Source organism: Calidris pugnax, unplaced genomic scaffold, assembly GCF_001431845.1.
Source record: "Calidris pugnax isolate Ruff unplaced genomic scaffold, ASM143184v1 scaffold251, whole genome shotgun sequence".
NCBI lineage: Eukaryota > Metazoa > Chordata > Aves > Charadriiformes > Scolopacidae > Calidris > Calidris pugnax.
In genome coordinates this window covers 1,491,652-1,507,016 of record NW_015091133.1, presented here as the reverse complement: position 1 = coordinate 1,507,016, position 15,365 = coordinate 1,491,652, and the positions used below count along the sequence as shown (strand labels likewise).

The 15,365-nt window shown below is 39.0% G+C and overlaps 1 protein-coding gene across 1 annotated transcript in view; it reads left to right on the top strand.

Annotated features, from left to right (window-relative positions):
- Window positions 1–15,365, top strand: part of ME1 (malic enzyme 1, NADP(+)-dependent, cytosolic) — a 175,287-nt gene that overhangs the window by 48,216 nt on the left and 111,706 nt on the right. The window contains exon 3 of the mRNA XM_014958527.1: window positions 472–621. Within this exon, the coding sequence (XP_014814013.1) occupies window positions 472–621 (150 nt within the window). The remainder of the gene's footprint in view (window positions 1–471; window positions 622–15,365) is intronic.

The following is a 15,365-nucleotide window of genomic DNA, read 5'->3' as shown; positions in this document are numbered from 1 at the left end:
AGCTTTGTCCTACAGGATTCAGGTGAAGTATCTATTTGAAGCATTAGTCTGGATTTAAGAGAAATTTCTCTCAAGGCAAGAGCAGAAAAAGCTAAAATTTTTATTTCTTTTTCTTGGGCAAGAGAGTAAATTCGTTTAAGTTCTATTTAATGATGGAATAACTGATATGTACGGATTAGGTTCTGACAGAGCAAATGCTTGATTGCAGCCCAGTGTTTGTACCTGAGTGGGATTAGCAGCTTCCTCAGTATGTAGTTTGTCAGCTTTGTGATGGTTTCAGCTTCTTTCTGTCTCAAAAAATTGTTATCAAAAAAATGTTTGAACCATTTGTGCTATTAAGACAAGGAGGAATTTACTCTCAATAAGAAACAGGCTGTTACAGAACAAACATAGCTTTAATTAATGATATAAACACCTTTGTATTTCTAAATTTTGCTTGATGTCTGTCTAATTATATGTAATTCTCCACAGATATATTCTACTAATGAGTCTTCAGGATCGCAATGAAAAGCTCTTCTATAAAGTGCTGACTTCTGACATCGAGAGGTTCATGCCCATTGTTTATACTCCCACTGTGGGGCTGGCTTGCCAACAGTATGGTTTAGCGTTTCGGAGGCCAAGGTATGTAAGTTTATACTTCAAATAAAAGTAACTGTATCTTATTTTCCTCTTAGCAGATTTCTGCAGGGGTTTTCTGACATACCTGAGTGTAAGCCAAAACTGCAATAATTGAAATAATTCAAACTACACTTTTGGTCTACGTCAAACAGTGATTTGTATTGCATTAAGAGGGCAAATGGTTGTTTTAATTGCATTAAAAAATGGGTACATTTTTAATCTCATTAACTGACTTTTTTGGAATTCCAGCTGCATGTTACCAGACCAGAAAAGAATGGATCTTTAGTCTTGGATTTGTCTTAGCAACCTGAAGAGCATACCTATATAAGCATACCTATATAAATAATTATAGTATTGGTATTTTATACATACGTATATAAAATTGGATTTGTCTTAGCAACCTGAAGAGCATAGACTATATAAATATTTGTAGTATTGGTATTTTATACATACATATATAAATATAATAAGTATACAAACTAAGGATGTGTTATATTATGTACCTACAGACATCTTAAAAATAGTTAACAGAGTGCCTGTCTCATAATAGTTTGTTGTTTCATAGGTTGGTGTCTGGAGTGCTTTTATTCTGTGTAGAGTGTCTGTATTTATAGAGTGATGAGGAAGTGGTAGGAAAGAAGGGCAGATGCTTCTCTTTCACTCCACCCCTTGAACATCAGCCCACAGAGTTTGAGATTTATGGTGGCTGCTGTTTAGGAACCTCGTGCGCCTTCAAGTGCAAACTGGAACAAGGCTTTGGAGCCTTCTGTACGATTTTCTGGCCAAGGCAGAGATAAATGAGCTGTATGTGCATAGCTCTGTTAGCAGAACTAGCTTTTTTACAGTCGAGGCATTGATCGAAAATAAGAAGCTTGCAAGATTTGAGGGAATAAATGACTGCTCACAAATTCTTCTGCAGGAGGAATTTGAGGGAGAAGACTTACGGCTTCAAGGTTTTGTTGTTAATGTAAAAATCATTTTGGCCTTGTGACTGACAGAATGAGTCAGGACCATCTGGCCAACTGCAGAAAACAAGAATTCCCACTTCTATACACATTTAAAAGTTCAAAAAGACCTCAAGAATGCTTACTTAAACCTGTTTAACGATCTGTGGCTTTTAGGTGCCTCCCCTAGCAAGAGAAGTCATCTCCTTTTTTTCCCCTCGGTATTTACCACCACGGTGGTTTTACTGACCTTCCAGGAAGCCCTAAATGTGTCTGGAAATTAAGTCTTTGCCTAAACTGGTCTCACTGCCCCTTGTTTTTGCTGTATAGGATATTGTACAAGGGACACCTCTGCCCATGCGTGTCCTTTTCACTTTCTCCCCTGACATTAGGAGCATCTGTGGAGGAAAAAAACCCTGTCAAATTTGACAACAGCTTAGTTGACTGTCAGTCAGCAACTGGGGAGAAAGGGCTTGCAACAGCAATTGAAACATCCCACCAGCCTCCTTTAGAGATTTTCAGTCTCCGTTCTTCAGTCTGATCCTAAGCACACTCAAGGCGTGGAGAAAAAAGGGGATTTGGGAGGTAGGGACAGGGCGAGGAAACATTGCAACTCTTTGCCTTTTAAAAAATTTTTATTATTCAGTGGAATTTTTATCTCTAGCAGACTTGGAAAGATGTCCTAAATCTTTCTCCTCTAGGTATTAAGACTGAAATCCTAGTTTGCACTGCGCTGTCAGGAATAAATTTATGGATCTGTGTGGTTAACTTGAAACAAATCACAGTCCAGACATACAGTTAGCACAGATATAGGGGGAAACAAGAACTTCTGAGCTCTTCACCATGCCACTAAGCCACTCTTTAACTTCTCCTGCGATGAGAAGTGAGTAGACTTTAAAACTTTACGGATTTGTTTGAATCATTAATGTATGTCATCACAAGCTTACATTTTATTTTCCTCTTAGTTTCAAATATGATATAAAAAAATCTTTCAAAAGCAAGGCATGATAGCAGTAATACAGACACTGGGCAGGCTTTGGAGTAACAAGCTGAACTTTCTCAACTCAGCAGACGATTGCAGTGTAAAACTACTAGTGCGTATAAATACCATTGTACTAAGTTCCTGTGTTCCCCGTAGATTTTCCTCTGTTTTACTTTAAAAAGTTTGTTATTCTGGCACACGGATATTGAACTTTCATTCTGATGCTACATTAAGCTATTCTGAACAGCGACAGTGATGATCCAAGTGCTTCTTGAGCATCCTCATGTTTGTACGTTCTTAAAAGTATGATTTTCTTTACCAATATTGGAATCAAGTCTGATTTTTTTCTTCCAAAACAAATGTTCATTTCCTTATTGAAAATGAGCAAATTCAAGGCAGATTATACTACTCAGATAATTTCTTTCCCTTATCATTTAACTTAAAAAGTATATAACTCCCATAATTTGGGGTTCCACATTCTGTTTTTCACTGCAGTTGAGCTGCTAATTAGTGAAATATGTTTTACTCAATATTAAATCATGTTTTAACTGATGTGTCTTTTGGTACTCAGTTGTTGGATTTTTGAGCTGCTGAAGTCAGCCTTGGCTATATTAATCTGTCTGCCGCTCCCCCAAATCCATGTGTGCTTTATATACGTGACTGACTGTCTGGGAGGGATGTATAAGATATTTATAAAAGTCTGGTTTATTTCTAATCCTGCTGAATTGCGTCACTACTTTCAAATAAGTGTTTTAATGACTCATTTAAATAAAGATGGCTGAAAAGCACGGACAATCTTCTTCTGCCTAATAAGGATCTCATAGATTTTTTTCTTCTTAGGAACAAAATATCATTTGCTAAGTCAGATGTTTACTTTTCCTATAAAATTTCCCTTTGTTATGTTCCCGTTATCTCACTCCCTGCTCTCATCTTCTCCCAGGACCCAGCTGATGTCAGTCTTCAGTTGAGGTCTCAAAAAAAGGGTCTGTAAAGAGTTTCCCCTTCAACAGACTCTTTGCTGCTTAAGGAATAACTTTGTGATCTTCCTTTGTGCTCTGTTACAGAGACCTGTTTTTTCCTACGAAAAACCTTTCCTAAATTATTCCTAAACCAGCTGTGCAAAGCAATCGAATTTATTTGGTTTGAAATTATATTCTAGTGCTATTCTAATGCTATATTTAGCATGAAGTGTTATATACCAGCATCCCTCAGAAAAGCACCCTCCATGAGTTGAGCTCACAGGGAAGAACATTTAATTTTACATACAGAAGGAGAAAAAGATATAAATTTTAGTCCAGTCTATACATCCTCAGGTTCTTATTATTTGATTTTTTTCCAGTTGTTACAATTCAAGAAAAAGGTATGATCTTATTATACCTTAAAAAAAAAAAAAAGTCTGTAAGAACTGTGTGTATCTGTTTTATGCTGACTCTATCGAAATGTCATCTTTACTGATAAATGAATATTTTTCTTTCAGAATGTTTTTTATTTCAGAATATTTTTATTACTGGATCTTCCCACAGTTCAGAAAATGTTTGATATTTTATAGTTAAACAAAGATCCTACTAGAAACAAATGTATTTATATAGGTAAAGTTGTTAAAAATTATCCAGTTGCAGCAGATCGTATTTATCACACTGGATGTTGCAACACAATGTCTTATTATTTCTTATTATTCAATTTAAATCTTTTTTTTTTTATATATTCAGTTTGATTTATTTATGTTGTGAGATGACTTTGAAGACCCTGGCTCACAAGTTATGTTTTCAGGCAAGTAATGAAAACAAATTTAGAGTTAAAAAAAAGGTGTCTCATGGGATCAGTAGATGAGATCATCTTCTGTGACTCCCTGACATGTTTTCAGAAGACTTATATGGGCTTCCATGATGTGCTTCCAGTTATAGAAGGACACTGTGGCTCAGACGAGATATTTTTCATTCTGAAGCAGTCTTTTGCAATTATGGAATAAACATTAATGTCTGAGCAGCTGACCATCTGCTTAAGCAACAGTTCTTAAGAGGACCAGCTGCAAAGTAACTTGACTCACTGGTCTGAAGCTCGCCTGGTTAATTAACATTTGTTTGTAAAATTAACACTCAAAAATTGCATCGCTGGCTGATGAACATTCAGCTTAAAATCCACCCTGTTAATGAGAGAGAGCATCATTCTAGAAATAAACAGTAGAGATCTGACAGCAGATCTGCTACACCACACCGTTACAGAAACATAATTTAGAAGGAACCAGTCTCTCTGGTCTTCCTCAGAACCATTGAAGAGGATGAGGGAGGAAAGAGGCTCCTCCAGGGTGGGTAGGTCAGAGATGGAATTTGGACCTGGGCAGATAAAAGCTTTAAAGGCTTATGCTGGGGACGTAATGGAGTTGTGGTTTTATTGCAGAGATCGTGCTATCATTGAGAGCATTATCTGAGAATCTCTGTATTAGGTCACTTTTTGGTGCAGAGTTTCTATCCGTCATTTGAAAAATAAATTCCTAAAGTAAAAAAATTCCTCAGTTGCACAAAGCGTGTACATACATATGACAACTTTTGCTGACTTACCAAGAAACAATCCGTTTCTCCAAATGGATTTCTAAAATATAACAGTTCTTTCAGTTGCTTTATTCATCCGCGGAGAATAAATATGGGAAAGTTCAATGGAAATTTCCTCTAAGAATCCAAAATCAACTTTTTACATCATATAGAGAACACCCAGGAGTTTAAGAGTCTTGTGTAAACTCAGCGTTCAGAGAAGGGAGGAAAAATTGCCAAGTATTGCTATGCTGAAGACTTTGGATGTTGTTAAACTGTTAGGTGACTGTTTATGTATTTCCATTCCTAGAAGGAAAAGCCATTTCAAACCAAATCTGAGGAAAGTGAGCCCTGGTAACTCTTGCAGCCACACAGGCATGGCAGAGTTCCCCTGAAATAACTTCCCCATGCAGTCACACGCTGTCAAACTGACGAGGAACCATTTTTAAAGCGGCTCTATTGAAACTGATGCTGTGTATTGAAGATACAGATGCAGCCTCTTGAAAGGCAGAGTATGTCAGCCTTAGCTTTGAAGTTATTTTTCTTTTTTTTTTTTTTTTTTCACATAAGGAAGCAGATTTTGTTCAGCAAAGTGTTCTCACAGAACACTTTCAACTCTGATTTTTTGGTTTTCCATATGATGAGACTTAGCATATCTAGAGGCTTCTTATTGACCCCATGTCTAAGCAAGATTACATTTTGAATTGACTTTTTAGAATTATTTTAAAAATAAAATTGGAATGTCAGTAGCAGTCTTCACTACCAACTTTTCAGAAGGCAATTATTCATGCTAAATACTGAGTTTGTACGTGTTGGTATTATACCAGATTTCCTCCTCACTGGAGTGTGACTGACTTGGCACACACACATTTGAGGTTGGTTCCTTTCCTTGTATTCCTCAAAAGGAATGTATTTATTCACATTTATTGTATGTATTTACATTTCCAATGGTTCAGATGCACTGTATTGAATGCAAGTGCTGCAAGTATGAGGTTTTTTTTGTTGACATAGTAACGATGCACTGTATTGAATGCAAGTGCTGCAAGTGTGAGTTCTTTTTTTGTTGACATAGTAACTTTTACATACTGAGATTGTCAGCTGCAAGGTAGCATCCCTTTTTTTATAAAGAAAATTAATTTAGAGCATAAGAAAATACTTATTTCTGTGACTCACAAAATATTAGTCCTGCAAGAGAAGTTGCAGTCTGTTTGCCAGCACAGGGTTGATCCTGTGGTACATTTAATAATTACATTTTTTTTGGTGGTTTTTAATGAGGCTTAAGTTGGAGTCTGGATTTTTCTTTTTATGAATTCCATCGGATGCCTTTGACATCCACATCTCTTCAGAAACCAGATTAGGCTTACAGGAGGCCAAAAACTTGTCAAGTACTCCTGGCTCACAAGAGCCAAGAAAGTTCCATTCCTGGTGCTTCTTTGTGACTGTCTCACCCTCAGATACGTGGTGTTTTCTAACTGCCCCTTTAGATGTTTTCAGCCCATCTAGATGTTTTTTCCCACCCAAAACAGATATTTGTATTTTTAGAGACTGTTAATCTGATTGCTGCTGCAGATAATTATTTTAGTACCTTCATTTAGTTAAAGTAAAGTAAAGTTAGTTAAAGCTGATTATTGTGTAACATAAAATTATATGAAAAGATATAACAAAGCAATAATTTCAAAGTCATTTTTCCTAGTATTTTTTCTCTGAGAGCTATGCAGAATTTTCATCTGGAAGTGAAAAAAAAGAAAGCATGGGGTATTTTTACGCCATCTGTTGTAAGGGGTTGATCGTTAGGGCAGTCTCTGAAGTCAAATGGGTTGCACTAAAGACATAAAATACAGCAAAAAAACCTGTAGCCTGTTGGAGTTCCGTTCTCCAGCAGGCACTGGGGTGGGTTGTGTGTATTGACAACATGGCTCAGGTGGCAAGTTCTCCTGTAACATTACAGCAGAGAATTAGTGTAGCTGTGGCATTTCTTCTAATTTTAGCCAATCTTTCTCTTATTGAGTTCCAAAGCCTGGCGATGATGGCAGTTGCAGCCCCTCACCAAGCACTTTGGTAATATATGTTGGTTTGTTGTTTTCACTTTTGTCTTTTGTGATGATGACAACGGTTGACACTTTCCAGGCAGCTTTTCACCTTGTTTTTTTGTCTGGCCTTTCCGTTGAATTCAAGCCCTGTGACATCTCATGACACCCAGTAATTCTACTCTTTGGCCTGATTCTCATCTGCTCTGTTACCTTCATCAAGCTAAAACTTAGCTCCGGCTGCTGTTGCTTCCTCGGCTTGAAAGTAAGGCTCGTAGATACTTTTAGCACAGCATTTAGCCTGCTCTGAAAGCCAGAGAAGGAGAATTGGCACATCGTGAGAGTGTTGAATTCCTTTCTTCTCCTGAACTCTCTCCGAGAAACACACGACGCTGGATTGTGTCCATGGTGTGTTCAACTTGGGCTGTCGGCAGCCAGCAGTGCTGCTGCAGGGGAAGGTGTGAGAAGAGATGATCAGGGCTACAAAGAGGATGAGGGGCTTGGAGCATCTCTCTTAGGAGGAAAGGCTGAGGGACTTGGGTCTTTTTAGTCTGGAGAAGAAAAGGCTGAGGGGGGATCTGATCAACACCTATAAATACTTCAAGGGTGGGTGTCAGGAGGATGGGGCCAGTCTTGTTTCAGTGGTGCCCAGGGACAGGACAAGAGGGAATGGGCACAAACTTGAACATAAGAAGTTCCACCTAAACATGAGGAGGAACTTCTTTCCTGTGAGGGTGGCAGAGCCCTGGCAGAGGCTGCCCAGGGATGTGGTGGAGTCTCCTTCTCTGGAGACATTCCAAACCCACCTGGACACGTTCCTGTGGGACCTGCTCTGGGTGGACCTGCTCTGGCAGGGGGTTGGACTAGATGATCTCCAGAGGTTCCTTCCAACCCTCTGTGATTCTGTAGTCTTGCACAGATGATGTCAGTTGGCCTCATTGTGGTCTTAGAGCACTCTGTCAATGTTAAGCTAATTTCTGAGTCTAAGAAACAGTTGAATGAAAAAAAAAAAAGTTATATCTTGATTTTGAAAGCGTTAGGATATTCCTTAGGTTACACATATGCAGTCACCTGGTCTCTCTGTGTTAAACTCCTGGCTCTTGGTAATATTTTGGCAAAAGGTTTCACCAGTGTGAATTTTTCTCTTTTGAATAAACTTGCACGTTAGGCTAATCATTCATCATCTTATTCTGTGCTAAACTGAGAATATATAGTCCTGACCTACCGATATGAAATACAGTGTCCTCCATGTGGTGTTGTTTTTTGTGTGTACTTGACGCCTGCACGTAGGTATTACCTGCAGGGGTAGTGGAAGGGCAGTGTTTACAGAATTCACACTTTGAGCTATTCTTTCATTTAGTCTTGTGTGAGTTTACCTGTTTTAGTCTCTTCCTACTCTCAGGAGCCGCACAGTTGATTTCTTGCGCAGATGATCTTCTAGGGACTTTTCATCGTGGTCATAAAAGAAGCTTTGTCCTAAAACACATCACAAGCATGGAATTTCTGCCTTTCAGACATAAGTTTGTATCTCTTGATGGTGCGTTGCTGTGTTTTTTCTGGAGGGAGTACATCTGGGCTGTGAGCGGGAGGAAATGAGGCCATCCCTACTCAAAACATGACTCTCTCAAAACATTTGGCAGCTGTCAGTGTTTGGTCATTTTCTTTCCCCTCTTAGCACAGTCTTCTGTGGCAAATGACTTGCAAGCCTCGGAGCACTTCTACAACACCATCCTTGGTGGTTTCTGTGCAAAAATGCCAAAATTATCCTATGGGCCATAACTACCTGTCTATTTCCTTCTCCACTTCCTTCGCACCATCTTTGCGGGGAATTCCTGTCCCCGTTTGGTTCGTACTATTTTTTTTTGCACTTTTCCACCATCTCTTGTGTGAGATTCGAGCAGATAGTTCTCCCTTTTCCACAGATTTGGAGGACTCAGATTTATCTTTTCAAGGGCATCTGCGCTCCGAGCCAGGGGGAACCGACACACCTCAGGGTTTTGGCATATGCCCTGGGTGTCCTACTGAGAGAGCCCTCTGAAAGACATTTCTTACTGAAGCTTTTCACCACATGGGAAGGACAGTTTGTGTGACTGTTTTTAATGCAGCGCTCATTAGACCCTTCTCGTTTCGTTCGTTAAAGCAGTCATCTTGTGGATCTACGTGCACAAGACTGGACAGAAAGTACATGATCTCAAGTGAAATGCCTTTACTCTGACTAGTCTTTTCTTTCTAGTGCCAATACCACATAAAAGGTAGGCTATATCCTTTCCAACAAATAAACTATATCGTTGCCTTTTAAAAATAGCAATATTTGTTTTGGCAAGTTATAGTTTCATATCAATAAGTAGTACTTGTACCAATATATAACCATATCACTCTTCAATGTCTTCCTTTTTTCCTGAATTTTTAGGGAGATTTTGACTCTATGCCAGCCCACAATACTGCCTTCTGCTTACAAGCTCCCAAATTTCCCCAAGTAGTACATTCCTTAATGAAATGTACTTTAAGGCCAGAGATTTTATTTAGTTTTCACACCTCAACTTCGCCAAAGACTTGTAAGCAATGTTAAAGTATCAGGTGATACGGGATGGGGGAGGTCTACTCGTTGGCTCCGTCCTACTCTATTCAAGCAATATTTATCTACCAAAATTTTCCCTGCATGAAACACCCTCTGTCAACCTACCAGATTTATACAGCCACAACATCATTTGGCCCCTGAAGCAAACCTTTTAAGAATCACTTGCTTCAATAAGAGAGCCATAACTTTCTTTAGTTCAACACCTTTTCAAATCCCGTGCAATGTCTGCAAATGGGTGTTACTTCATATTTACCAGTTGTGAGAAATAATAGATATAGCTGCCTTCCTTCTGGACTGAGGGGTTTTGGACAGCCCTGAAGTTGCGGCCTGTGGTTGAGAATAGTTTGCATATCAGCGGGCTGGAGGTCTGCATGATCCTAGCACTCATTTAGGACAACACAGGCAACCAACAGCTTGGGCCACATGAACAATCAGGATGGTCCAAGACTACTTCTTTCAGGTGTCTCATCAGCCTTTGGAACAGTAACTTGAATTTTCAGATTCTCTTTTCCAGATAGTGTGAATCCCATTGTGGCACACCTTTCCTACGAAGACAGGCTGAAAGAGTTGGGGTTGTTCAGCCTGGAGAAGAGAAGGCTCCAGGGAGGCCTTAGAGCCCCTTCTGGTCCCTAAAGGGGCTACAGGAGAGATGAGGAGGGACTCTTTATCAGGGAGTGGAGCCATATGACAAGGGACAATGGTTTTAAGCTGAAAAAGGGGAGATTTAGATTGGATCTCAGGAAGAAATTTGCTGTGAGAGTGGTGAGACCCTGGAACAGATTGCCCATAGAAGCTGCGGCTGCCCCATCCCCAGTAGTTCCCAATGCTATCTCCTCATGTTGCAAAATAAGGTATCAGTTGTATTTCAGATGAGACTCTGGTGATTTAGAAGCATTACAATGCTTTATTACCTCATTCTGTATATATCCCAGCCCATGTCCGGAGGACGTTTTCCTTTAGGGGTGAGCTTATGCTGGAATTTCTCCAGCTCTCCTTTTCTGTACATTTCTTGCACGTCCTTCAGCACCACCCACGTCCCCCATTTACACATTCAGCAGCTTCTCTGTTCAAAAAATACTCTCATTACTCAGCAGTCCAACATTGTCAGGTTGTTGCGTTTCCAATACAAGATATAGTAGCTTTAAACAAACAAACAAACCCAAACCAATCAGTTATTCCTGAAACTATTTGGTGATGTCCAAAAGAGGAAGGAAGAACCCCAGCCAAATCATTCTAACTTTGCAGTAGCTTGGATATTCTAACATCATTGCTTTGTGTCTCTGTCTACAAGCTTTCTAAATAGATAGGGTAAATAGGCATAAAAATGGAAAATAGAAAGAGAAGGCATAAAGATTTTAAGCCTTTAAGAGCATAACAATGGGATGATTTTGTGTTTTAATATATGTCACGTTCCTCTATATTTACGGCTAGATGGTTTTAGTCTGGGAGACTTTTACACACTGCTTTTGAGACAGCCCTATGCCCCTGCTGATACAAGGCTTCTGGAAAAGGCAAGAGAAAAAAGTTTAAGTATAGAAGTGAATACTTTTATTTCTGGCATGGCATTTCCATCCTTTTTAGCAAAGCTCTATAGCTTTAGACAACTGGTTTTTTTTCATCCTGACCACTGCCCGACCACAGGTCCTGGTCCTGACCAAAGCGTTCTATGATTCTGGGAAATAACTAGAATATGAGTGTGGGGGATTTGTGATTCTCAAGATTTCAATTTGCCCTACTGCAGTTTACTGCAAGCAATACACCTATTTCTGTTTGCAGTTTGCCACCTCACACAGAATGTAAAAATACCCCAGTGCACACAGTGACATGAAATTCTTCTTGAGGATGGTCATAACCTCAGATGAGAAAGAAGATGCTCGTAGTCTACCCGACGCAGTCTTTACTGGAAAATTACATGTCACTCTTTTATAACAAATGCTTTGCTCCTTTGTGCAAACAGCTGTCAAAAAAACATCAGGCTCTACATCTTGTTCAAATTTCCCATTCTTTATCACATTAAACTGAGAATTCTTATTTTCTTGTGGCTGGGATATGGGTAATGTAAAGGCAGGTGAGATATTTTCTTTTTACTGCTAACACTCCTCACTGAAAACCAGGGAAAATTCATGCTCTGTACCACATTTTTACCTCAGGGGAAGCCAAGGCAAAACTGCTCTATAGCTGACCCTGCTTGGGAAGAGGGCATGGACTGGGTGATCTCCAGTGGTTCTAGCCAACCTCGATGATGGTGCGACCTCTGTGCCTCAGGATGCGGGTCTCGGAGATGTTGGCAAGTTTAACCTGGACGCTTTCACATCATCCTTTCTTCCTTCTGACTTCTTACCTGGTATCATGGCAGCTCCTTGCCCTAAGAACTGCTCTGTCATTGTGACATAAATTGGGTGATTTCCTTGGTCCCTTTGCAGCAGATAAGGTCCCCTCTACAAACAGGAGAGAGTGTCTCTTTTCAGAAGTGACTTCTTTGGAAGTGGATATGCCCTAAGAAGAACCCTTTTTAATAAGTCTTGACTTTTGTCCTTGTTAATGGTTATTGAGAGCGAATGATGGTGACTTAAAGGTCAATGAAAACTGGCTTAAAGGATGTTATTGTCTAACTACTGGAAATTTTCCATGTTCCAATGAGCCAGGGCAGCGCAAGTTGTTGAAGTAAATAAGAGGACAGTGATCTCACTTGTTTGAGTACTTCACAGTTTAAATAACATTTAAAAGGTTTTTTTAAAAATACATCATTAGCATTGCAAGACTCCGAGTAGATACATGGTTGATGTTTTTTGTTGATGGTTCTTCATGCAGTTAATATTAGCATAAAATAATACAAACATGATAGCTATTGAAGCAGAACAGTGGGTTATTTTTTTGTCCTAAAAATGAATGGGTCTGGCTGTGGTAAACCATTCTCTCATTGACAATCTTCAAATAGTTCTATTTGTGTCTATTAGAGTGTAAGTAATTAAGTTATTTATTGAGCAATGCCAGAATAATTTAAGTGCTTCTTGTGCAAAACAGCTCTGGCTCTTAAAACACACCATTTCTCGAAGTCTGCCCCTTCCTTTTCAAACAAACACATCCCACTTAATTGCTGTTACGTGGTTAAGCAACAATACATAAAAACTGGTTGTCTAGATGAAAAATACTTTAGGAATGTAGTTAAATCCACAAATTTGTGTTTTAAGAGATGAATATAGAGAAGATATGATTTTATCTACTCTGTTGCTCTGTGAAAAGGATGCATCAGTGCAGTCTAAATATTTAGATCACAAACTGCTGCGTAGTTTGTTTTTGTAAATAAAGGAAGTGAGGTGCTAATTAAAAAGCAGTGTTATCTAGATATACAGTGAGTATTTTGTATAATTGATGCAAAAAGTCTGCGATGACAAAGTCCATGAAGTGTTGCTTTTACTATGAAGTGTTCTTAATTTTCATCTGAAATAGTTTGAGGTGGGATTTATGGTTTCCAAAATGAGGTAGAGCCTTTGGGATTATTGGCCAAGCAATAAGCTGTAATCGCCCTATGTAACACGTAAAATTGGTTTTAAAGTTTTGCTGTGTAAACTTGTGAAGTTTTACTCAAATTATTTTAACAATGTAATGTGGGGTTTTTTTTGTGTATTCATTTTGGATGAGAGCAGTTGAGGAATAATTTCATTGGGTTGCTCTTTGTTGTACAATGTAGAGATTATAGGCTTTGGTAGCAAGGATCATGCTCTCAGAGGCCTGGGAGAGTCCAGACTCATTGGAGAAAAGTGATGGGACAGCCCCCATGTGCTGGTTCCCCACCTCATATTCCATATGAAGTTCCATATTGAACAGTTACAATGGAAAATGTTATTATTTCTTGGTGGAAAAAAGAGCAGACTGTTCTTTTGGGGTATGGAGGTACTCTTAGTTTCTCATACAATTTTTGTATTGTACTGCTTTGGATAATTTTAATAAAAATAGGAGGAAATTTCAACAGGGACTAGGAGAGTAGTTTACCTCTTTCTTGCAAAGTGCAGGAGTTTAGTAAAGTCTAAGCTCAGAAATAAACTGAGGCTGAGATTTTTTTGTTATTATTATTTTTTGAGCTTGTTGATTTAGGTTGCCTGGGAAAGTGAAGTCACCTCTATTATAATTCTGTGTACAGTTCATAGTTCAAATAACAGTTTTGAACATGTAGGGTTGTGAGAAAAGTTTGAACTTTTTTTCATTAAAAATGTTTGGCATTTTCTGAGACATGTTAAATTGCCTCCTGTTATTGTTATAAGAGGAAAAACCTGGATTATTCTGTTACTGCGACACAGTTTTCTAAACCATGCTTTAATATAAAATAAAGCAATACATTGCTGGTGGAACATTATTTCCTTGAAGCATAATAAACAAATACTCCATTTAATTCTGTTTACTTTGTTCTCAGAGATCAGAGTTCTAATAAAACAGAGCCAAATTATGTGATGTTGAATGACCTCCACATAACTGGCAAAATCTGCTTAGTGACCCAAAATAGATCCCTGCTTTGTTGAGTGGATCACGGTGTCCTAGCGTGGCTTCTCCCCTCACTCTTCAGGGCTCTGGTCTTCCTGGTGGTGTGACAAGAAGAATGGAGGCATAGTTACTCATTTGCATAATTATTCCTCCGCTGGAGTTTCATATGTCATCTGCTTATCTGAAGTGGGCATAAGTAGAACTGATCCCTGTGGCTAGACCAGTATAAACCAATGGAGGCTGGTTTGGAGCTGCAAGCTTCAGGTCAGTCTTCTCACAGTTGGGCTGATTGGCCTTTGAAGCCTCCACAGGTTTCAATTTATTGCCTTGCAGGAAAAGATAATACGTGTCCCCGAGATGTCACTTCAAATGGAAAGGACCTTACTGTGTCGTGGAACCTACACTTGCTTTCACAGTGAGCTTGCCAACCTGGGCTGCCTGGAAAGTGTCTACAGGAGAACATAAGCCCACTTCCCCATGAGATGCTTTCCTTGTTAGAGATGTGAATATGTGCATGCAGCATATTTTTTCTCATCTTTTTTTTTTTTTTTAACAAATCTTTAAGCATTTTTTTTCTGTACCTTGCTTCTTTCTCCACGCACTGAAAAGTGTTGCTTGTCCATCTGCTGTAGCCACCCTGTCCTGAAGTTCTTTCTCAGATAAATGCTGTCTGCATCCAGCAGAGCAGGGTGTGCACCACCAACATGGCAGTAATTATTATTATTATCATTTATACTGAAATGGATAATCCTGTCTTATTTCTGGACTGAAATACACATACCATTTAATCCAATTTAAATTGGATTAAATTTGAAGCTTGCCCCTTTCTTGATTCTTCTCATGGCTGTGCTGTGACAGCCAAAAAATCACTATAATATCTGCTGGGTAGTCAAATAGTTGGCTGCCTTGTCAGCTTGTGTCACCCTGTCCCATCTCTAATAATCTTGTGCAATTGATGCTTTTTCTGGACGTAGCTTGACTTCATGGAAAAGAAAAGTTCAATCTCAGTAACGAAGGTTGAATATTCTTGTGGCTGATGCTGTTGAAGCTGGGGCTCCTCTTGTCAACTGGTGTAGCTTCTTGTGGAGGACACCTTAAAGGAGGAAAGTGCTTTAACCAAAGAAATGAAAGATGAGGAAAACACATCCAGATAAATGAATAAAAGATTCTTATCTCTTATTCCATGCCCTTAAATCCACAAATATATTC